Source organism: Colias croceus, chromosome 15 (assembly GCF_905220415.1).
Source record: "Colias croceus chromosome 15, ilColCroc2.1".
In the NCBI taxonomy this organism is placed as follows: domain Eukaryota; kingdom Metazoa; phylum Arthropoda; class Insecta; order Lepidoptera; family Pieridae; genus Colias; species Colias croceus.
In genome coordinates, this window is record NC_059551.1 from 4200736 (window position 1) to 4227745 (window position 27010).

A 27010-nucleotide genomic window follows, 5' to 3' on the forward strand; every position below is an offset into this window, starting at 1 on the left:
CAAAGACATGTATGCATTATTTATTTAAAAATTTAAACAATAATTGTAGCACATGTATTGTGTGAAGACAAAAATAGACGTTCCTTTGAAACTTTTATAGGTCTATTATCATACAGAACTAAAGCAATTAAAATAAAAATAAATTTATATAATAAGCTTAAAAGATGTACAATAATTAAACGATATAGCTATGATGCTAATGTAACATAAGATAACACAGTTAAAGTTAAGTAGCCATTTAACAATAATAATTATTACAAGAATATTTAAACTAATGAACACTAGGAGTAGGTATACAAGTCATAAGATCAGAGAGATTCTCGAAAATCACAAAGATAAAAATGATGTTCATAAGAAAAATAATACTCATATTATACACATAACAACTACAAAGGTACAATAAACATATTATGAGATACAATTGGAACATAAAAAACCATTAATTGACTAAAATTAAATAGGTAATTTTTATGAGATGCTGATTTTGTCACAGAGTAAAAAAGCAGCGTCATCCACAAAATACAGTATAAATTACAAAAAAAAATATAGAGGTCAAAATATGTTGATGTTAATAATGTTGGTAGATATTTATATACGTACTATGTCATATCAATGTGTAATAATTATAAAATTTTATTGAATTCAAACGATTCAATTATTGCCTTGACCAAGTTTAATAAGCTGCTGGTTTTGGAAGTAGTTTTAAAAATACTAACTAAACTTTAAGAACCGGAAATCATCAGTAATAAAGCATTCAACTTACGTAATTTACCCTGAGAAATATGTTGCAATGAATAAGTTATACGGTATGCAAATGTGGAACTCCTAAATGCGAGTTGTTACAAAATCACAAGTTGCGGTCGTTCAACTAATAGAGTGAAAAAATCGTTAAAATTAACGTAGTGCAATCTCTCGTATTTAACTTCCAATCAACTTTGAAAGCAATACATAGTATTCTAAGATAATGTTATACAATAAAAAAAAAATAGCACTTGGACAAATTGTCAATAAAACTCTATGATTTGCTGAGAGCTGGCTAGCTTGAATACATAATTTGAATAAATCTCATGTCTCCCGTAGAGTATCTTTACACCGTTACAGAGTAGTCCATAACTTGTATATGGTCATAAAGTTTAAGGTTTACAACGGCACACACAACAGGAAGGGAATAAGAACCAATCCATAAAGATTCCCGCGCAGTCGTCACTGGGGTCGTAAGCGAGGAGGCGATGCCATTTGTACTTCTGTTCACAGCCGCAGTCGCCGGAACATCTAGATGTTGATTGTTTGCTAAAAAAAAAAAAACATCACGCATTAATAATATTCCGGAAGGAAACAGAAAATAAATGTGAATATATCAGGCAAATTGTATCTATGTATACATATTGTATAAGTCGTCGTTTGTAAACTGACGATGCGAACGGCGAAATCCTATAAGTTGCCTGCGACAAATAGGCATACCTATCAGATATGTTATATTCCGATATTTTTTCCTACGTTTTTTAACTTATAAATGTCATATTCTTTTTAACCCATTGAGCCCCAAGCGGCCCGATCGGTTCACGACACAAAAGATTTTCTATTGTGTCTGTGGTTCCGGGGCCTGAGAAGAGAACTTATTAATTTACACGAATTTTAATTTTAATTTGATTTATGAAAATGTCACCAATTGTACATATCTTAATTCGGTCACATTTATAGACTCATTTTACTTGAGCATTATTCAGTGAAAAAATATAAAAATGCAAAATCTTAAAATTTATTTTGGAGTATTTAGAGTTAATTATAATAGATATACCTACGAACTCTACTTATCTTAAATAATTAATATAAAAAAGTTACCTGCACACTTCTTGATGTATCGCTTGTTCAAAATGCATAGTGTTGACTATTGCACGTAACTTCCGTCCAGAATTTAGCGCCCAATACGGTGTCATAATTTCGGTTTTACTTTCACAGGCGTCTATTCTGAAAATTTTTAAACAACAATAATTATAATCAAACTTCATAAAAATTATAATAGGCATAGGTACCCTGTCGCTTCTGAAAGGCAAATAAAATATTTGTAAAAAATATATAAATTAGTTTCGATGCGTGACGAATTAAGATGATTGCTGCTATGCTTTAAAATATATGATTGAGGCCTTATTGAGGCTATCAAACTTAATCGTTTCAGTGAAAATTTGATTTTCTTTCATGTGGTTCAATACGCAAAATACCTATATGCAATCTTTCTTCTTGGAAATCTTCCTCAATTCTATTCAATACTCAATCCTACAATCCCCCAAGTCAATTCATCTAATATTTTTTTCAATTTGTGTGAATACAGAACTCTATTGAATACTCAACTAACCTGCCAGTACTATTAACCGACTGCGCGTCAGGCAGGGGTGGTTTCGCCTGCCGCACGTGCCTGAAGTACGAATCTCCAGAATGCGAGTCCATACCAGCGTGCATGTCTGGTACCCCTGGAGCCCTCCGAACCCTGCTCCCACCAGGCATAGTGAACGACCCATACATACGTTTGATTAAAGCTTTGTTCTCGTCGATGAAGGTTTCGATTTTGTCTCTGGAATTAAAAAAAAATATTATTAAAAATATTCGATAAAGAATGGTTATTTGATGTTTTGTTTTATAGAAATTAAATGCTTTATGAGATTTTTTTAAAGAGATAATATCGACCACGAGGCGGGATTTGAATCCACGTCTTTCGCCTACCTACATCGGGACGGTAAAAAAATCACAAGAATGGATTTTTTTTTAAATCCAAGGGTACCTAGTTCTTTTAATATGTACCTAATAATTATGACTAACCACGGTTAAGTTCGCTTTTTTACAATTCCCTTTTTCTATTTCAATAACTAACTTCCAAATATAATAGTTTGTCAAATATACCTAGCACTTACAAAGGATAAGTGTTGCCAGCCGTTGGACAATAAAGTTGAAAGTTTCGCTTCACACATGGCACTCCTCTGATGATTTGACCTTGGATTTCGTAGCCGAGCGCCAGTGACAGAGCAGTCCATAAGATCTGAAAATATATTTTAAAAATATTTAATTTTCTTAATGTAAGTCAAACTTTACTAAGTACTTACCTACATACATATTTTCAATTTACATAATAGGTACCTAAGTAAGAATACAAATTATAAAATATTAGCAACCACTCATAGTAAAAAAAAAGTTAACCCGATTTTTATGCTCTCAAAATTCAAAATGGTCTTCAAAACGATTTTTATATTAATTGCTGACTACACCAGAAGCTTGCTTCGTATAGTATAAGCTTCTAATACGAAATAAAACAAAGCATACAATATATAATTGTTATTTAAAATTAAACTCACATAAATATTAAAATCCATGTTATCCGCCGCTACTGGTTTTAACCACCGGATTAAATTTTTAATTAACACGTCTCTCGCTTGTAACGCGAGCTAATTATCTGATTTAATGTTAAACTTGTGGGAATGGCGAAAAACTAAGTTTTTATCAGTTTTTCTACGCTTAGAACACAGTGACTTGTATACTCTGTACGTCCGGTGTAACATAGACCATCATTGTAACTAAGGCCGTTTATACAAAAACGATTTTTGAAATACACACTTGTATCTATGTAAAATTTTATTCATGCAAATTAATTATTTACATTTTATTTGAAAATTATACGAGACTGAAATTGTAAAAGAATATTTTTTATTAATTTTTTGATGATTATAATCAGAGTTTAATGGATGCTAAACTATTTAGTATTTAGTTATTCTGGCTATCGGTACACTTAAAACTTAACACGATTAAGAGTACTGTAAAATATATTATATTCGTGGAATAAATGAAAAGATATTTATATTTTTCTATTAAAATCCAAAACAACAAAGAAAAAACATAGCGACCTAGCTAACTTAGTTGTCATAAAGTTTATAGTTGAACTGGCACTAAGTATGAACAATGAATACAAATGCTTATGCTAAATAAATATTGAACTACCTAGAAATATTACAACTCTTAGCGCAAATTGAAATTCAAACAGCAGTCGCAATATCCAACACAGATAGAATTTAAAACAGAAATGTCATCTACAAATTTCTCTTATAGTCTCTGGTGCCTGTTATCAAGATTTATGATTCAATTAATTACGAAATAATTTCTTAAACTAGATCACATCATTAATTTAGCAACAACGCTTCTCATTTGGCAATTTAAAACCAATTCCCTATAAATGGACGCAACTGTGTCAATAACCTTGCAAGCTATAAAATAAATTTACATATATTTTATGATAAAAACGATATTGTAGTCTTATGGCGCCGAGATCGCATAACATATTACGTCTTATCAATAAATCAGATAGATAATATTATCTATGATAAAGACGATTTTATTTTGTAACTGTAGAAGGTTATTCCCCAAAATCAAATGGCAATCCTCAATTTAAATTTGAAAATAATATGCAGAACGGGTTCTCAAAAAAGTAGGTACTTTCATATTTTTTGGTGAGTTTATACCTATGTTACTTTGGAGAGTGTAGGTTTGATAATGTGTAACTATGGAATATATTTTTATAAAAAAAAAGATACATAGATACGTAAAGCTTCCGAAACCCAAAATTTGAAAACCTTCAACATTATCACAAAAATATAAAGACAAACGGGAATTCCGATTTGCAATAATCGCTCGTCGATCGATCACTTATTCTAAAATAGACAGGAGTTTTTCGTTAAGATCAGGCAATGACCCATGATAGCTGTTCATTGTTGAATTTGTCACGGGGTCTTAAATTAAAACACTGATTTGTTTTTATACTTTAAGATTTAATTCGGTATCCTTTTTTTACTAGAACATTTGAACGAGTGATCGTTATTTCTTGCATCTGGCAACCTTCACGATTTACAAGACGTAAAAAAATCTAGTTAAAACAATAAACGTAGGAGTGATTTAAATTAATAATTGCTAACACACGTAGAGAATGTGAACAGTAGCCATAATTTGCTTGGACATGGTTTTTGCTTTAAAATGCATGTCGCGTTCATGCAAAACTTTGTATTTTGAATCCAAGAGACACCTAAATATCGGCACCATCAAGGTTGAATATTGTGTTTTGAACATTGAATAGACTATATTAAGTATATTCATCAATGTTATTAATTCATGCTTCATGGCTAATAGTTAACAATCGACATGATAAAAACATAAACATTGGCCTTAGATGTTTTATGTTTCGCTGTGGTATAATTTATTGTTAAATTAATTTAACTTTTAAACATAAAAATATTTATTTTAGGATTTATTAGCGTTGCATTTTTTTAACAATATAGATACTATTCTTGGTTAGGTATAGGGTTCTCTCAGACTTAAAAGTTTTTACAAAGATAAATTTCTGTTAACTGGAGGCTCATAATAAAATTTCGCATTTAATGAGGACAAAACCATCAAGGATACCTGCATTATACAATAATGTTCGATGGAGGTGATTGGTGATGTCAATATTCTTTTTTAATCAGAACTTTTTATTCTTCCCACAACCCCTATAACTCATCTTGGCTGCTATTGCTATTGAAATTAGATTGAGTGTATAAAAAATATCAACTTTCAATCATTGAGGGTACTTTTCAAAACGTCCATCACATCGTCGAGCTGTCACACGTCCAATCGCTCGCAGTATAAAATATGTTTTATGCATTGCTATGAATGCCTTAATCCATTTCCATTTTCGTTCATAAAAGGTCTCACGTATACTTTATCAGTAAACCCACGCTAGTGACTAAACAGCTCGGTTTCCTGCGGTCAGACGCCGTCGCAATTCTAATAAGCAGCCGGTCTATGCTTAGTAATGGCGGACCGGTATGAGCTTTTGCTCTTGTTTTCCTTAAACACCCACCTTTCATTCACAAAACTTAGTCATCGGTACTGTGATTCGAAAGAGACAGATGTATTGATAAGCATTACAACATACTAAATTGAATGAATTAATACTATAACGTAACATACATAATAGTTATAGGTTTGTAATGTTTGGCAGGACAAGGGTGGGGAAAACTAATGCTTTATAATGAGACCAATGCCATAGAAAACACACGACTAAAAATTAGGTATGGGGTCAATATTATCAGAAATTTAAACTTTTATACGAACTAAAAGTACCTACTGGAAAGTCTAAACCAGGATTCGAGATTCAATTTTTTACTTTATACCTGAGCGATTTATCTTTTATTTAAGAAGGTAATAAACAAGGTTTTAAACGATATTTCATTCATAGGGTCGGTATGTAAACTTTCAATTCAAACTGACTCAGACTAGACCTTCTACTAGACTACATTACTTCCCGTTAACCTAGAATTTTGAAATTAGGTACGCTTGAAGGTTAAAGTAAGAAAAGCAAGTGTGACTCAAATGATTTCATGACAATGAATCTTCAGGGCTGTTCTACATTCGCTTTTTCCTTTCGTTCCATAGTACATAGTTATGAGTTGCACAATATTCAGACATACTTTTTAAATCTTATATCTAAAGACTACATACGCTTACAATATATTTTTACAACTGGTAGTATCTCCCTTGCAATATCGTATTGTATTATTAAATTAAAAATGAATCATTCGATGGTGATGGACTTCTTGAATAGGTCAGTATTTCTTTCGATTCTTCAATGGTTTATCGTAGAAACGCGTGCATTAGTCGCAATGATATATAATAGCTCTCTAAGCTTATGTCTTAGATCTTATTAATTCCATATAAGAGTTAATTGATATGTCAGTACCTTTGAGACCAAGGACTGTGGATAAAATGTTGTTAAACACAAAATGATTAGAATTTTAACGACGTTACATTGATTGATGACTTTTAATGAGTCGTGTCTGTTTGCTAAAATTTATGTATTTAGAGGACAAATTATTATAATTAATAATGTAAATCATAAACACATTTATATACGTATTATTGGGCACATTGGGTACCTACTTGTTAAATCTGTGGAAAGGTACGAAAAGCCCAATGTTTTCAAATCACAAAAAAGTGATATAAAACAGTTGACCCAACCTAGTACACTAGTTTTAATAACAATAAGTGGTTACTTATCATTTACTAAGTTTAAAAATTCATTTAAAATGAAACTTTTAATTTGACATCGTAATTTCTATTACCTTTCAAGGTTCCCATAAATGTAGATATTTGAATCTAAATTACATATTACTATAATAGACTTGGTATTTGCTATTAAGCTAGTTTAAAATAGGTCAACAAATAATTTGTACTCATTACATGCTTCACTTATGTAAATGAACAAGGTGAGAGAATCTAAAACTATGCATAAATTACCCTTTTATACATGTATTTAGAGTAAATCAATTAAGTCATTAAAACAATTAATTGAGAAAAAGACAAGTAATTATGAGTAATAAGACCATTAGTTACAATTTTCTGACTCTACAATTACAAAACTTAATTCTTTAAAAATATTGTATACATACGAGAGCTTAATAGATATACGTAGAAGGTTGTAACAATGTTGTGATTGTAAGTGATGAAGAATGAATGTTGTTGTTGTAAGTACATAATTATAAAAATTGTAAAAGAAAGGCTTCTTAGAAGAAACGGTCGCATAACAAAATAAAAGCTTCCTAACCTCGAAAAAGCTCGACAGATATTTATGGTATTTACGATCAGAATGATAGAAAAACTTATGCTAACATTTATTTCCTGACGAAAAAAAATTGAGTAAATGCAAAGGATGAATGTAAAATTCGTAGAAAATTTTAATTCTTTATATTTTTAAAACGGCATATAGTTTACCTAAAACGCGAAATAGCCTTAAATAAAACAATAACAACTTTCACTCATTGAAATTGCCCAATCGTAAAGAAAATAAACATTGTCTTTAGTGATAATGAAGATTTCAATATTAGGAAACATTGTCGCTTATGTAGTTACGTTTTACTCAAAGGCATTTGTTTTGTCTTTGTGCAAACACTATGTTGTTTGGTTGACCTACCTTTAACTATATACGTTTACGTGATGGGCAATGTGCGAATTACACTACTTAAAGCAAACTGTGGCAACACTCAATTAGTTTGTACTTAGGTTATTGCTCGTAAATACCCACATGAGTTTAAGCATTTAAATTTAACGACTCTACATTACTAAATATATTGATAATAACGTATTGTTAATTTGTGTTATCTGCAACTTTATGATAGGATAACTGTTGAATTGTGATTCTATACAATTTTATAGTAGATACATTCGTTAATAATATTTAATACGACTATCAAACACTTAAGGCATAGTGCTACGAGCTTAAAATAATAAAGCATTTTGTTTTGAAATGTCAAAACGGTTACTGAAAATAAAGTAAGTACAAAGATTGTAGGTAAAGGTGAGTGCCTTCGATAAGTGCAATCGCATGTTCTTATATTTTTTCTGATACTTTAAAATGTTTAAAACCATAATGTTAAATTTAGATTTAGCTGTATTACAAGAGCTTTTCCCAGCAAACGAGCTAGCATGAAACTAAACTCAAGCTCGTATTTTTGTAGTAAAAGAGAGTCGATTAGAAATGAAATCGTATCCATACTGCAACCATGAATAAAATTTTAAAGGAAGGCACAAACATAAAAGTATCTTTACTTACAGGTATTTGATAAAAGGAACCATTGTTGACCGTGGGGTATGAGGTGAGGGGTACCACTGGGACGGTACCATTTCTTAGCAGTATTGGCCCTTGGAGCGGCGTCACGGATGGCTGTATACCATCTGAAAAATAACAAGAAATACATTAAATCAATTTAATTCAATTATATCTTTGTTAATTTATCATAGGTACAAAATGTGTAGGTAGGTTATTCGGTTGAAGGATAATTTAAAATTGGTTAACTAAATTATGTTGATACTTTACGTTTAGTGCTTACCACAGTGTAGAAATGTCAAAAATAATCTAATCTAATATATATCTAATATCTAATCTAATCTAATATCTAATATATATTATAAAGGCGAAAGTTTGTAAGTATGGATGTATGGATGTATGGATGTTTGTTACTCTTTCACGTAAAAATTACTGAACCGATTACAATGAAATTTAGCACACAATATATAGAGGGTAACTTGGATTAACACATAGGACAGTTTTTATCCCGGAAATCCCACGGGAACGAGAACTATGCGGGTTTTCCTATGCAAACGCGGGCGAAGCCGCGAGCGGAAATCTAGTAAACTATAAAAAGAAAACATAGCTTGACTCTTGAGCTATTTTTGTTTACGCGATCACTGTCAACACAACCTCATTATTAACAAAAAAAAGAAGTTAAAAACTTTTATTACCATAAGTTGCCATTTGATGAAGATTAGATACAAAGAATATCTCGTCTAGTCAATGAGTAACCATAATGTGTCAAGCAACAATTTCAACAGAGCTGGGCGCGTCACATTCGTGTCAGAGGTTACGAAATCATTCAGATTTTGTTGAGAAAATACTGTATTTTATACAAGAACTAGAATACTAAAGTGATTTAAATGCTTTTTTTATTGGTTTACATCGATAGCGGGTTATGCAACGTTTGGCGAATCACCAGAAAGGATGAACAAATAAACGAAAGTAAAAAACAGACGCGTTTCTTAAAATTGAGTAATACAATATATTTCCTTTTAAGGTATCGTGAATTTTTCGTGTCCTGTTTGGTTAATGGGGTTTATATTTTATTCCGAGTTTTTATTTATTAAACTTTTTTCTTAAGTATTCTTTTTTATTTTTGAAGTAACACTTCTTTATCGGGGTTGGAAAAAAATTTAGTGTAACATTTATTCGTTACGCGTGACATTTTTCCGTTACGCGCCATCTTTTTTTTATCCCTACCACGCGTGATTATTTCTGTAAACGTGTAGTGTGACGTATTTCTGTAAAGTTGAATTAGGTATATAGTAAATTATTTTTTGAAAAATAAGGTCATAAAGAAGTTTCACTTCTTACTTGTGTACAGTAGTACACGCACACATTTTTTTAAGATCTTAATTATATGTACATTACTACACTGAAATTATTGTCTCTCCTAATTCTCCTAAAGACGAATTCATAATATGATACGAGGACCAATTTCACTGCAATTAAGTAGCAGGTACCTATTTATAAATTAAAAAGGAAATTAGCAAAAATAGAGTGCTGCAAGGATCTTTGGCACGTGGCGAAATTCGGAATTAATAATGATCCAATCATAAATATTCATAGCGCACTCCCTAGATCTATCTATCTAAAAAAAATGAGGTAGTTTCCTAAAAAATGAAACAAAGGAGATTCTTTGCACGTGTGCTGTGTATAACTTATAAGTTTTGCATACAGTATGACCGCCCTTCTGCCAGTGTCATCCAAGTGCCAAAAGATCCTTGTAGCATTTTATCTCCTATATCTTGCTTATACTCATAGATATTTCATATAAACTCATATTATAGTATAAATTATATCCAAAGTCATAAAAAAAACACAAGCACACGTGGCACAACACAAGCCACAATAAAATTAATTAATTCATATTAAAAATCAATCTATGACCCAGCTTCCGGCCAAATTGGTCTATCCATCTTCATGTTTCCTCATAATGCTTAATTACCATATAAATATTAATGTGAATGCAATCATTGATCACAAACTGGTTTTATACTATGGTATTTTATCTCGCGTTTTTAGCGAAAGCAAAATGAATAAGTTTTTGTCAGAATACTATTTCACAAGTATAATTTTAAATTTATTAAAAAATTGGTATAATAAAATAAAAGTATGAAATGTTACTCTTTTTAAACATAATTTGAATGTGTGTGTATTTTTATATATATAATATTAGCCAAAATCCTTTCTAAGATTCGAATAGGAATAATATTCAAGATCTCTTCAGCACACATGCTTTACATTTACCATCTCTCGAATGCCGGGTTCAAAAATTATCAATTATTTTCATGAATAAAAGTGATGGTTTTCCAATGATAAAATACGATGCAATTTGCATTGGAATTACTCAGGACATTAAAAATATTATGTAGGTATATGGGGTAGGTCACGGGGAGACTCACAGAGACCACGCTCGCTGTAAAGTGTTCGAAACGTCGGGAAAATAATATAATGATTAAATCGCGTTTAAAATCCGTTAAAAAGTCTTTAATTTCTAAATGTATAATACTCGCGTAAAATCAAACCCTAGAAAATACTAAATCATTGTATTTCTATATCTATACTAGAAGTAAAGTTATTAATTATCGCTGTATACTTGAGACCAGACAAGTATAAGGAAAACAGAATTAATAATCAATTATTCTCAAATTACATTAAAATTTGTTCCATTCATAGTAATTTATTTAATCACGACAAAGAAACTAGTTCAGCTAAGACACCCAAAGGTCGGTATTTGAAAGGGCTAGAATCTAGATAATATGAATACTATAAAATTATTTATCGCTCCCAGGAATATAGATAACAACTATATCGATATATAATTATTATACCACAAAATAATAATGAAAGATTGCTTTCAAAGATATGTATATAAAGAAAATATAAAGTCGATACAAGATATTTTAACATGGTACCTAAGAAAATGTATTATTAACAATTTGTAATAATTTGTACATAATTTTCCTCTTATCTGTTCTTTATGTGTCTTTATTTTTTTTGCGTGTGCAATAAATAATTAAATTAAATAAATAAATATATCTGTTAAAAGGAGAAATCCTAGACTTCTTCGCTGTCAAGTCCTTCAAGCCTTATAACCGTTGTATTGATTGACAGAATATAACATGCCTACTTAGGCTAATAATCTTCTCAATCTCATTGTTCGTCACAATGAGTGTATTAGACACTACGTTAAATTAGTGACAGTTGAATAACCCTAATTTCACTAGGTCAAACGATTTTGATACACAAACAAGCGTCAAAAACTTCAAACCAGTTCTACAGTTCTCTTCACGAGTCAAAGGCCCCTTCCCAGAGAATTGCGCAACTAAATTCCATTACCATGTGCATGCACGTAAACTATGGAAGTTTATTTTGGTGGATCGGAACATCAAAGATACCCACTCGATATACAAGTAATTATTTTATTAGATAAAATAGATAAGTAATTAATTGATATTACTATCCAATATGTCACATTTGGCTTTACTCTGAAAAATTAAGTTTAAGTTTTTGCATACTTTGCAGCAAAAATTTATAATTTAATAATTACCTATCAAATTACAATATTTTTTTACTCAATAAACAAATGCAATAGAAGAAGCTGACTCCATATAACATCAGTGATCTTTTACAGTACCTAACTAAAGTAAAGTGTTGTGTACTTAGTTGTCAGTTGTGTACAAAGGCAAACAAACGCAAATTTTAATTAATTTGTGTAAGTAATTATTGCGATCAGGGGCTCGCACAAACCAATTTGGTAACAGAAGGCTAACTAATAGGTATATAGACATTAGACAACCAAGATTCAAAAATTCATAACTAAAAAAATAGTTTTCATAAAAACAAATGACTATTTTTAGATATTAGGTACACGTAGATAAATTATATACATACATACATTGTGTGACAAGATTTTCAGAAATATTGATTTTAATATGGTATTTGCAAGTTAAAAAATATATATACCGCGGAACTCTCAATTTGAAGTCCATCTCAAACTTTATTCGCAAATCAAATTATGTAGCTACCTAATTATTGTGTTAACGAAAGTAAGAGTGATCTCATCTTCGTGTTTGAAAACGAAAGTTATTTATATTGTAACGAGAATATGTATTTGAAAGGCAAATTAAAATTTGTATAAATGTTAATATTTACATACGAAATTGTAGCATAAGGCATTGGCATATGATAATTTGCATAATATTATAATTAATATACTTAACGTTATAACATTCTCCTTAAAATATTATGCAATAAATAAATAAAAACCTAACACAAATAATAAGCTAGAATTTTGTACGATTTGATAGGCGTTAAAATGATGAATTATTTAAAAACTTCTAAGAATTTGCAAAAGTGAGAGTATGGTGTAAACTGTAAATTAATAGATGTCGTAAAAATTTTGTAGCAGAGGCAATGAATTTTAATTTAATTATACTCATTGAATAAATAAAAAATTTCCTAAATGCTCGAAAGACTAGAAGAATAAATTATAAAATATCAAAAAGGTTCATCAAACATAAACTTTTGTTAGAAATTAGCACATCCCTCTGGCCCAGCTCCCGTTGGACGCTTGAAAAAACAATGAAGTTAATAAAAAAATTGAATACTGCGTATGTATTTCATTTTCGAATGTTTATGATAATTTGTAATTACCACGGATAACTAGTCGTAGCTACACACAGTACTAACTACTTACAAAATGTGAAAGATAACTCGACAGAGAGCAGAGACCCATTTAATGCTAATTAATTTAACAAACAAATCATACGACCTCATACGATCTTCGAAAGCGAAACCAAGGTCGAATCCTACGTTATGACTAAATGCTTTGAAGAAGATACCACGTAACACGTTCGACTAAACATAGCATAATAGACGTTGCAGATATTTAAAGAATAATGGCTTATGTTGCAAACTTAATTGCACGGTTTCTGATACGATAGATTAGCAATAGTACTGTGAAGTTAATAGACGTATAGTTTTATTTAAGTTAGTACTATTTGATGTATAGAAAAAGAAGACAGACTGGGGCCGTATAATGACCTAATATTATGAGCGCAATAACCAGCCATGGTGAATTACCTATGTTATTACATAATATATGAATTTGCCAGTCAGTTCAATCCACGGCGTAAACTGACTGGGAATAAGAGGTACTACGGCCTCTGATGTTCTTAATTTATAAATGAACAAGCTTCTCGCCCGCGTCTTCGCCCGCGTTTTCAAAGGAAAACCCGCATAGTTCCCGTTCCCGTGGGATTTCCGGGATAAAACCTATCCTATGTGTTAATCCAAGTTACCCTCTATATGACAATTGTGTGCTTTTCATTATAATCGGTTCAGTAGTTTATGCTTGAAAACCATACATACATACATACAAACCTTTCCTCTTTATAATATTAGTATAGAAGTATAGATAAAACTAAAGCAACCCTGTTAATAGGTAACGTTCGTCTATATTTAGGAAATATCGATAAAGGAAAAAATAAGATATGTGCATAGGTATTTCAGATACATTGTATAACATGCAAATTGGAAGTTAATATTTGTCTTTACTCAGTTACAAAAAATGCAATCAATAGCGAGTTATTTTCGCACGCAATAACAACACAATTATTTTCAGGACAATAAAACATTGATGTTAAAATTTATACAACTATAAAACAACGTCATTTAAATCTTATCTACTTATTGTGAACTAGGAATATCTTTTTAATTACTGTGCCTATGTTGACCTGACCTCTGTAAAGCACGTAAATATTAGTCAATTAGGGCCATGAATTTAAGAGAAATACGTGATAACACAAATAAATCTTTATTAATTTTGTTTGTTAGTTCTTATGTATATTTTGCACTACTTACATACGTACCTACACGTAAATTTCAAAAAACTATTTTAATTAGTATTTACGTTACTATTGTACTTGAATAAAAACAGTCAAAGCAGACTGGTGCATTGTAGCTTTTATACAGAATAAACACGAATAAGAAATACTATAATTGAATTATATTATCGTATTTTATGAAATAAATATTGCTACAGTTCATGAGCTGTTTATGTAACTCGATTTAAATATAATATTATTACTATTTTTGTACGGTTACTGTGGAACGGTTCATAACTGCTTATTTTTTGCAATCAAAGATCATTTTCTGATATTGTTTATGTTTTCTTTCTCTTTCTCAAATATTAACTGCTCTGTTGGATTTCAATAGTATTTGCCTTTTAAGTTAATAAAATTCAAAATAGATGGCACACGTTTATCTTATCTCAAAAAATCCGTCATAAGATCTTGACTATTTAAAATTATGAGGTTGCATTTTGACACTAATATCAACAGAGCCTAATAAGTAGTTTATAAATATTTAAAGAGTTTTATTTGCTTAACCGTCACCAATCGGTAATGAGTCAAGGTTCTCACTTTAACTGAAGCAAAATGTCTTTAGTTTATGACAAATTCAAATATAATTTTGTTCTTCCATATTTAATTTATCTGGTAACTTTTATTGATTTTAAACTTAAATTAAATATAGTATAATGGAAACTTAAAATAAAAATTACAGTAACATCCTATATAAATGGATTTTTGAACAAGTGTATAAGCTATTTTTAATCTGAACTTATATAGTTTTTGATGGCTCTGGGCTAATCCAGACTATATCTATCTTTGTACCAAATTCCATAATGATCGATTAGCTGTTTATGCGTGAAGAGTATCAATATAGATTACATAAAATATTTTTCTTTCGATATTCCCCGTCTATAATATTAGTAATATTTCCAGGAGAAGAATGTTCTGTGTACCAGAAAGTTCACACGACCTCAACAAAAAAGGCATGAGAATAGGTTTTTCTGATAAAAAAAAATATATGCCATCGCTATCGCTTGTATATTATACCGAACCTCAAGGCCAAATACGCCTATTATTGACCGATAGTGGAAGTAATTGGTACGATCGTGCTACTCAATGTCTTGCTACCTATATAACTACATTGTTCTTAATATATTTTAGATAGCAATCTCGTGCTCTATATTAATCGTGTCATTTATTAAGCTGTAATAAGAACTTTTTGCAAAAAACAAATTCAATTGGCTGTAATGACCATTTTGGTATTTGGAGTATTAAAAAGCTATTAATCATGTTTACATTTTGTGGTTATGAACATTTAGGAGGAAAAAAAGGTTTAAGACTTATGAAACAGCCATGTAACAGCATTTCCAAATTAGTATTAATGAATGTAAATTTGTATGAAAAAATTTAACATACCTGAACCACCATCGTCGTAATACTCGTCGTCATCATAGTCCAATACTGCGTGTAACTGCGTCTTGCCTCCCGAGCTCCCTGTTTCAACTTTGGTGAAACCTCTCGGAGTGTCCGGAGGTGTTTGACCACTACTTCCACTATTATTAATACGTTTTCCAGCCTCATTTTGCTTTCGAGACGGTGCTGCTGTCGTTACAGAACCGAAGCTAAATTTATTAACGTTTTGATTCGAATTTCCTTCGAACTTTCGACTAGAAGTTTGGCCAGGTACGTTCGACGGTTGATACGGCAAATCCGCGAATCCTGGGTAAGACGGAACTTGACCAGCATTCTTGTCTATCCGTCTTTGCTCGTAATCATAATCACCAGTCGGGTCGTGTACATATTGACCGTTGTTGTCATATTGCATGTTTATTTCCTGGACCCTTTGATTTTGTACAGGTATATCGAGCCTCGAATTTGGATTATACATTTGAGGATGTAATGGATTGTTGAAAGGATTATGTGGAACATTATTTTGACGTGGGTATTGAGTAAATTGATTAGGAGGTGGGAGATATGCAGTGCCGGCGCGTTTTCTAACTTTAGGTCTTTTTGGTTGTGCTTGACTTGGTGGTAAGAAGGGTTCGTTACCAGTGTATTCTGAAGCATATTGAACTTGATGTTCTTCTGGAGAGTAAAGCAGGTCATCAAGGTTCACTTGAAGAGGTGTAGGCGCTGTTGCAGCAATAGCTGGCGTCGCCGCATTTACAGCAGCTACCGTAAAATTTGTTAACGCCATCCTTTAACAAATTTTTGTCATTGCTAGATGTATTTCTATATTGTTGTCTTTTATCGCAGGCTCTTCATCCACAATATCATTTATCAAATTATAACGTAAGTACTATGAAACTGCGAGCACTGAATCATTTTTAAGAGAGCACAATTCACTTCACTATCCTCCACTGTTGTACCTGGAACAAGAACAACCATATTAATGCAAGATATTATCTACAAAACAGCTTTTAAATTATAATTCATAAAATTTTAAAGATCAAGTCGTAAATCACTGTCTATTGTTTGCGCAGGACATTATGATTGTTTTGTATGGGCAAAAAATGTCTAAAATAGATGTCGCAATTGAACCAGTTCTCGTATCTCGAATACAAAACGCTTATGGCTGGTTTTCCCTCGTTTCGTGATATCCTTGCGGCTTAACAAATGGCATTCGAATTGAAAGGCCCGAGTCGTGATCATTGAATGCCGAAGTTGATGCTTTTGGGACCGAAACGAGGGAAGCCCGAATGTAGCCTTTCAATGTCCTTGTACAAATTAATAGATCTTATTTGTCATTGTATTTTTATTTTAATGCATATTCTTGCTATCAATGTAACAACCTTAGTAACAACTGACAAAAGTGTTTACATATTGAGATCAATCATGCTTCGTGTATCAGATTATTTAATACCATATACCTAGTTAAGAAACAGTTGCTTCCTATTCCTGTTCTAAGCTAAGGAAATTTAATTGTCATTTCTGATATTTTTTTTTAAATTTGAATAAATGTTAGTTAAATAATAGATACGATAAATAATTTCTAATTAGCGTCGTTAGTTAAAATGAGATTCTTCATATTATAAAAACACAATATAGAATAAATGCGAACGAGGACAATTATTTCATACTCCTATGTACTACAATATTGCCAAATCGTTTAACATTTCCTCTTAATTTTCGCAGACATTTGGAGTTAGATCGTGTTTCCTTCGCACGTTCGACATGTTATAATATCATCGAAATGCATCATCACGACATTATTTCGTGAGACAAGAGTATGACAATAATTAAGGAAGATTTTATTGAGTTATGAAATTAGTAAAGGACAATTTGTTCTGGATTTGTTTTGTTAGACTACATTTGCTGGTTCATATAATATGTGGACACAAACTAATTATCCGAAAGCATACAAACAAACAAACAAATTCTTTATTTTGCACCACAGAGAAAAGTACAAATAAGGATATACATATATCTATACTAATATTATAAAGCTGAAGAGTTTGTTTGTTTGTTTGAACGCGCTAATCTGGGGATCTACTGGTCTGATTTGGAAAATTCTTTCGGTGTTAGATAGCTCATTTATGGCTTCATATAAGGCTATAGGCTATAATATCATCACGTTACGACCAACAGGAATGGAGCCACGGGGGTGAAACCGCACGTAGCAGCTATAAGTAATAAAAGAGCATACGTATGAATAATACTTTAAACTTACATACTAGATCTAAGAAAATCTGTATCGTATATAGGTAGATATACATATAATATTTGTAGTTAAAAATACACAAAAAGAGAATGCACTAAAAGTTATTGAGAACTGGAAAACAACGGTGATCATGTAATAAATGGCATCAATGCACAGTTATGTAAGTAAAACACAGTGAGACAATAGTATTGCATATTGGTAGGTCACATCGTTCTTTGAATTATTTTTATAACGCTCTCAACGTTTCACTTAGTACTTTCAATTTTAAGTACCTGATATGGATACCTTAGGTAGGTACTTTTGTAAATGTTTTGCACGAAATAGTGTGCGTGTGTGCGTGTATTAAACTTTATGTATAGGTACTTTACCTATAAGAGAATTTACATGAGTGGACGAAAATGCAGGAATATGATCATGGGACAAACTTTAATCAGATAACCATGTGTTGTAACAATACTTACATTTTTGCATTTTATTAGAACTTTTTCTATTGCACTTATTGTGCTAGGATGCATAAGTTTTTCTTATGACATCGCACACATATTATGTACTAGCGGTCCGCCCCGGCTTCGCCCGTGGTTCATATTTCGCTATAAAAGGTAGCCTATGTTCTTTCTCAGGGTCTAAAGATTGTCTGTGCCAAATTTCATCAAAATCGGTCGAGAGGTTTGCGGGAAAGCGTATAACATACACACATACATACATAGTTACAAACCTTTCCTCTTTATAATTTAATCACATTGTACAGATGCCGAACATGCTATCCGCGGCTCTTTGTAGTCACAAATATTGAAATATATTCATTATTTAAATCCCGTCGTTGACACGGCATTAAATACTGTAATAACACTCTTTCGAACTTACCATGTATATTAACCACGTATTTCTATTTGAACGTAGCTTAAAGTTGTCAGATTAGCATTTTATCAGTATTGATGTTTATATTGTGTAGTGGTTTGAATAATGCAAGCGATGCCTGAAGATATTTAATATGCGTCGAGGTTTACGCATATCATATTCATGCGTATCTATTATTCTATCTACTTACCAGCTGGTATTGTTTTAAACTTTCAAGTTTCATCTGCACATTGCCTTGAATGAAATTGAACACGTCAAGTCACCATTTAATCGAAGCAAAATAAATGCGCAGATTTTATCGGCTACAAATTATAGGACAAAAGACGTTCTCATATCGGAATCATCCCACGGTGCATAATCATATTTATATATTTGAAAATATCGGTTCAATTGTTTCATATAGTATTAGTACATACATTTCTAATGTTTTAATAAAAAGTGCAATATAATGTAGATAAAAGCTCTTTATTAAATAGTTGCTATTAATTGTATCTAAATTCTAACATGCTGTGTTAAATTCTTTAATGCTGGGTTTTTACGAATATATTCACATGAGTAAATACTTATATTATAATGAATGAACGTTACGAAAAATTAAGCGCATAATTTATACAAAAATTCCCAAAACACTCGGCAAAAGAACATAAACACAATAAACGCCTTTTTTGTACTGATGCGATGTGATAATAAATTTGATTTAATCCAATTATGAGAGTCTTTAAAAGAATGGAATATAAATTAATTGAAAGGGCGCGAATTTTTTTTATGAATTCTGAAACGTTTATTAGTTAATATAAATATAAAGGTGGGCCATTCGTATTTGTGTTGTAACTAATGTGTGTGTAAACTAATTATTATTTGTTGTTCCCGATTAATAAGTATATCGTTAGTATAATAGTAATAGTGACTTGGACCTAAACCATTACATTTGTCACTAAATTTGTTATTATTTAAAAGTATATCACTGTTATTCGTTTACTACAGTCATTAGGCAGACCTTAGTTTAAGCTTAGCTGAAGCCTTCACGACACATTGCTTTTATTTCCGAGAAAGTAGGTGATCAACCTTCTATATCTGATAGCCTGGAATATCAAAAACTACTTAGGCTTTACTCTTGGCTGCAATGTCAGTGTAACTATATGCAAATAACATTTACAACCGGAAATACACAATACGAAGTAATGTACATTTCTATGAAAACAAATGTTAATATAACCAAGGTTATCACGCGTGCTCTATTAAAAGGTCAAAATTTTGAGTCCCGACCTAGGCATTCAACGAGATCTGAGGAGTTTCTAGAGATTACCAAATACAGCTATGATAACATAACAAAGTGGCTATAAAAATAATTTAGTCAGTCGACCTTGTCACTATATCTCGAGCAGTTGGAATGTAAGTGGCCGTGAGCCGAGTAATTTTATTTTATATCTTTGTATAAGGGGAAACAATAAGTAAACCGCAGACGTACGCTTAATACCAATATATTTGTGGTCTTCTCCAGGGAATATGAGGGTATTTCGAAAAATTTTAATTGTGATTACACACGTCTCGGTCACGTACGCAGACCGCATTAAATATTTCGCTTTTATGCAAAAATGTATGCGAAATACCGATCAATGACTCACTTCAGCTACGGAACTATAAAGCTAATAAATTTTAAAAGAACGTGGGTTTTTCGTAGATTGTCAATCTTGATCGAGAAAGGCGATTTTGTTTTATACAAGTACATCTTTATTCTATATGTAGATTCGTATCTTGTAGGTACATCGAATAGGTACCCAATATATTATTGAATATTTTATTACTTCTTCTGGAATGTTGAATGGTGAATAGCCTTCTATGCTTCCAGTGTTAGTTTTTGTTAGTACTACGTCCTAAGAAACATGTTTTATTTATTGAGGAATTTAATAATGGTTTTAATCATATATATTATTTAAAATAAAGTTTAATATAAGCGTAAATCCAAAACGAGAAAAAGTAGGCTATGAAAATAAGATACTTGGAGCATTAACTTTTCTAATTACATAGGTCATTACAAAAATTTAGATTAAGGCAATTTTATTAAAATTTGCCTAGAATTTTTGTATGATTAATTAGAAGAGAAACAAAATATACCTACAATACTACCTATTACTTGAAGACTGAGAAGATTTTTAGACGACGTCGATAGTTCTGAATAATAAATCAAATAGTTTTGAATCTATCCATTATCTATGAATAAGTACTTCATATTATAATAATTATTATATCTAAAATTGATAGATGCTTCCAATACATTTAGTGATGAAGATTTATTACCAATAATGATAAGCATACGGTTAAACAAGGCCTATATGTGATTTATTTGAATACCCTTAAATTATAGTTATTATAGCTAGTGTAAATTTACTTAATAATTAATACTTAATAGTATATTGAATAGAAATAGCTGTGTCATTGAACTAAAACATAATTAGTTATGATTTTATAACATTCTGGGAATTTTGATATAGGTACCAATTATTTATATACTGCAAAAAAGTCAAAATATAAAATATTAAACAATATTTTTATACAAAATATAAAAACTACATACTTACACTTTTACAATTTCTTATGGAATATTTTAAGACCAAAGTCTCATTAAAAGCTCGTCCTAACCTAATTATGTCAATCAATAATGTAACATACGAGATGCGTTTAATAATCATGACGTGGAAAAGTATAACTGGTTTTATTAGTCTATAGATCATACTATATTACAATTTACCACCCACGGCATCGTCTGCATTGAACAGTTATAAGCTTTAGTTTATGAATGCCTTTAAGTGCATCCAATTTATTTGATAAAATTATTAGGGATGTAACGATACATGATTTTGCCGATACGATACCGATACCGATATTTGTAGTCATGTATCGGCGATACCGATACCGATATCGATGGCTTGGTAGAAAAATAAATAGTGAATTATGCATAAAAAGTTACCAACATTTAACAGAGACTCAACTGTTAATCGTATTCTTTTAAATAAAAATGCCAAATCAAAAAACAACAAAACTATTTATTTTACAAAGTCAGTTAAACTTTATGTAATACACATACAATCAGTATCTAATAAAAGTTTACTATTGGTAGAGATTTTTTCAGAAAACAAAGTGCGCACGCGCGGGTGGCCTCCCGCATCGTTCATTGGGCGCGGTTTTTTTAATTGTTTGATATCGGTATCGGTTGTTTTATTATCGGCGATACCGATATATCGGTATCGGTATCGGTATCGTTACATCCCTAAAAATTATAATGTAAAATGTGTAATTTGCTATATAGCGTTGTCTTTCATTCAGTATGATGAACTCAGGGTACAATAATTTGCAAGATCTTATGTAGTAGGACAGAAATGACGTTTATGTAAATAAAAACAAAGAAATTGGTCAGTTCTTGATAGCAACGCCTGTATGAGACTTTCATAAACAATGCAAAGTTCACAAAACAATAGGCTGACAAAATAGTTGAAAACAATGAGATTTTCGCACGTTCTGATATTAATATTAAAACTGTAACCAGTTCATGAGGTAATTATATGTATAGATATATCTACAGTCGCGGAAGTTTAAGATAACAAGTACGTCACATAAAACAATGTACAATACTTATTGAATAATCAAATAGAAGTTACGTATATTCACGTAAACATAACAAATTGTCATTTGTTTTGCCTAAATCGAAAAGGATCGATTAAGCTATTTTTGTTTTCAGTATTCAGTTCATAATATAAGAAAAGAGCGTGTGTACCGAGCACAATGTCAGAAGTGAAACTTTTTCCACCTTACTCCATGACATGTATTGCCATGACGCTATTTGAAATTTTACTCTCAACGCGCCTAAATAAACTATGAAATAACTTTTATCATCGGTTTAATAAACAAGTGATCATCATCATCATCATCATCATCAGCCCATATACCTACGTTCCCACTGCTGGGACACGGGCCTCCTATGAGGGTACAGGCCATAATCCACCGCGCTGGCCAAGTGCGTGTTGGCGGATGACACATGTCGTCGAACTTTTTAATTCTTCGACATGTCGGTTTCCTCACGATGTTTTCCTTCACCGTTCGAGTGATAACTGCGTTAAAACAACCGACTTCAAACTTGCACTTGCAAAAATGCCCATAAAATAAAAACTACTGGGCCTATCCAAATAAAATTTGTATGGGACCAATTCGACACCATCCCGCATCGAACAAAAAAAGAATCACGTAAATCGGTTCAGAAACCTCGGAGTAATCGGTGTACATACAAAAAAAAACATACCGGCCGAATTGATAACCTCCTCCTTTTTTTGAAGTCGGTTAAAAAAAAAACGGGAACACACTGAATTACATAAACATGTTGATTATCACTTCCATTCGAAAATAATAAGGCCACAGCCTGACCTTTTCTCTACACCACGCTACTAAATATATACCAAAAGGATTAATTACCAAAAGAAAGTTGACTTATACATGTTGTTTTAAAAGTTTCCACGAATGACATTTGAAGACGTCAACGACATGGTGAGGGTACGGAAAAGATGTCACAATGCAATATTGGGTGATAATTAAAAATACACGAATCGCCACCAAAACAGGCTTTCGCTTTTTACCATACATTTAGATGGAATTATGTGTGAAAAGATAAGTTGTATCTTGTTTATCGTATCTTGTAAAAAATAATATATAGAAAAAAACGACGTCTCTTGTGAACCATGAAGATATATGGGGAGTTTTAAGATGGCAAACAAAAGGTATTTTTTATAGGAAATGATATGGATTATAGACGATCCATGTTTAATTTGTATACATTGGAACTTATAGATCTTTTAGAATTAAGTATCTACTATAATTTGAACATTATACATTTTTATTAAAATCAGAATACCTAATAACTTTTGCTTATACTTTGAAAGTGGAAAAAATGTAAGTGACAATAATATCCTTGAAACAATATTATTTAATATTATTAATAGTCTAATCATTACATTTATAAATAATTATAAAATACAAAACCATAAATGACAGTAAGAGATAATAAAGGAATAATTCCTTCGTTATTATTTAAACAAGCGAAGTAATAAAGCTATAAAATTAATACCTGATTCCTGAATTTTATCGGTAATATAAATTGTGTAATATATTAGCGATATGAAATTTATCTTTATCTCTCTAAATGGTAATATTGGAAACCAATTTAACCTCAGCTTTGCGTCTATTAATATTGTTATTATTATGTTTAATAGGTGCATATAAATTGAGTTAACTTATTCTTGACCGCGTCCCTGGTACAGTGGTTGACGCGTGAGCGTAGCACCGAGGGGTCTTAGGTTCGATTCCCGGTGGAGACGAAGAAAAAAAAATGACTCGGTCTAGTAGAACACATAAGGCTGATCACCTACTTGTCTCTAAGGAAAATCGATCAGTGAAACAGATGTAAAATGCATCTGGCCCTTACCACACTAGGGGACATGGGACTTCACTTATTCTTGTACCAGACTTTGTAGGTTAAATAAGCTGAGTTTTAATTTTGAATAAGTAGCACTTTATAAGTATCCTGCAATGGGTTTTTTTTCAGATGAAAGAAGTTCTTAATTAAATTACAATATTGTTTTAAATTTAATTTAATTTAACTCTATGAAATGGTGATCAGTATTTGCTATTTAGAGTTTTCTTACATTTTAGTCGCAACCTCTCAGTAAAAAGCTACCACTACCAACAAGAGGAGATGTTTATTGTATAATCATTTAAATAAATATCGTAGGAATTTAAAGATAAAGCCTCGAAGTTTAACTCGTTTCTGTGTCACACTTACTTCATTAATTTTTATGCATATTACGTGTAATTTTAAGTGATCGCTTGCCTAAATTATTAAGAAATTATTTCGTGTGTGGAAATGTCTGAAGAAATTGTTTAATTGATAGTTAATTAGCTTGGCCATAACCAATAGCTTGTTAGTTGGGTTTATTTTTATTTTTGAATATTCTTTATCTATACTAATAAGGTTTGTAATTATGTATGTAAGTATGTATGGTTTTCACGCATAAACTACTGGACCGATTTTGATGAAATTTGGCACAGACAATCTTTAGACCCTGAGAAAGAACATAGGCATAGACGGGCGAAGCCAGGGCGGACCGCTAGTAGTGTATCTATAATATAATTAAGTACTATGCAATCCAACTAAGAATAGGAACGCCAATGACCTTTATGTGTCAAATGGCATTTGATAAATAGGATTTACTTAGAAATCCTGGAATTATTGTAGATATTTTTATATTAGTATTGGTGCTGAATCGAACCTTTTTAGTTGGAGATCGCCTAGTAATGCTGAGAGGATCCCATTTATTCAAATTTAAAAGAAAAGTTACAGGTATCATGGTTTCGTATCTCCCCTTTTTAAAAAATGTATATTCTTATAATTTATTTCATTATAAAAAATAATTTACGTATAGAAAAAGTCAACGTTCGCAGTCAAATCATTAGAATTAAACGCGTGCACGGCTGTGTTATTATTTGATTAATAAGATAATAAATAATATATTATTTGATTATTTTTAAGCACATCACGATTATGTCACTTTTTTGCTATTCAGTAAAATTCCCGATGTTATGTAAAACCTAAGTATAATAATTATTTGTTGTGTAAAACCTACGACTAATAAATAAAATATAATAAAAGCTTTTATTTCTATAATTCACTATAAATTTAAAAATACGTTCCTTTAAATAAGTATATAAAAGAAAGGAGCCAAAGTATAAATGAAAGGAGCCAAAGTAATAAAGAAGTCGCTTATTGAGAAATTCATATGAGAAACACAATTAAAAATATCAAGTTTGCCAATAGTAAAAAATGTTTTTAATGGAAGTAATTTTGTTGTATCATCGTGCTAGTTTTCTCAAAACCTACCTCCTAATTATAGTGATAAATGGATAGGTTTTTAATTAAGTAGATAAATACAGTATCGTATACATGCACAGTATACCTACCGTGTAACAAAAGTAATATTATACAATTATTGAAAATAATAATTAAAAAATACAACATTTTACCTAGTTACTTTCCGCGATTTTTTCTATTAAATAATATACTTTTTTATTTATTCACGACTGGTGGACTGGTTATTTTTTTAACTACATACTTAATTTCAATTAATCAGTCCGCAATGCTTTACGGTCTTTGCTCGATAAATCAGTTAGTCAATACGAGATAAAGGTCATTTAAATGTCCAAGTATATCTCTGTCTTATATCTCAAAACGTCATTGATACACAATATTTACGTAGACGTCGTCTAGGCTGTGATCTCATGACATAACACGATTCTTGTTTATTTCCAATTATTGATTACCTATCATTTTTGTTAGTGTTTTAAGCTCGAAGTTGTATGTGACAGATCTCTAGATTATAGTGTTTTAAAGGCTATTTTATAAAGTATTATAAGTACATGCTGTAAGATAAATAATGACACAAAGCTTGATAAAGTAAAGTCAAATAAAACGTAAGCAAAAAAGAAGTGTTTTCTAAAACAGTAATTAATTAGGAATTACCACTGATACATTGATTGTTATAATTTCTTGCAAGCAATATTTCTCTTACATGCCCAAAGGATAGAAGTAACATTACGTAAAATTTACGTAAATTTCTCACCTTGAAGGCTGAATAACAAATGTCACACTCAATAAGCACATATCGTAAATCTGCTTGTTTTTACTTCACATTTATTTGAGAGATAACCGTAATTTCACACGCTCCTGTAAAAATACGATATTACTATACGTTTATTGGTAAAATGTGTGAAAAAAATTTGCCAAACATAAAATAAAATATTACCTGTTTCGTTCCAGAATCCACAAAGCGTTCAATAAATCCACAGATTATATAAACAAATGAATAAAACTTTAACGTGAGCGCCGTTCGGAATGATGTTATGCAATCAGCACACGTGCGGTCATCGTGCGACTTACGCGGTTACTGA

General features: G+C 31.1%; 1 protein-coding gene across 1 annotated transcript; it reads right to left on the reverse strand.

Moving 5' to 3' along the window:
* Positions 1-8: 8 nt before the first annotated feature.
* Positions 9-27010, reverse strand: LOC123698029 (protein spaetzle 3). The gene is made up of 7 exons (XM_045644618.1): positions 26866-27010; positions 15919-16871; positions 8624-8745; positions 2907-3031; positions 2354-2569; positions 1843-1968; positions 9-1290 (listed from the first exon to the last, which is right to left on the reverse strand). Exons 2-7 carry the CDS (start codon positions 16697-16699, stop codon positions 1134-1136), a joined length of 1527 nt encoding a protein of 508 aa, XP_045500574.1. The 5' UTR covers positions 16700-16871; positions 26866-27010; the 3' UTR covers positions 9-1133.

Coding starts and splice junctions, on each gene's coding strand:
- LOC123698029 (XM_045644618.1), bottom strand. CDS start 16,699: ATGGCGTTAACAAATTTTACGGTAGCTGCTGTAAATGCGGCGACGCCA. Junction 8,746..15,918: donor TTACGACGATGGTGGTTCAG/GTATGTTAAATT, acceptor GTTATTTTTCAG/ATGGTATACAGCCATCCGTG. Junction 1,969..2,353: donor TCGGTTAATAGTACTGGCAG/GTTAGTTGAGTA, acceptor AAAAATTTTCAG/AATAGACGCCTGTGAAAGTA.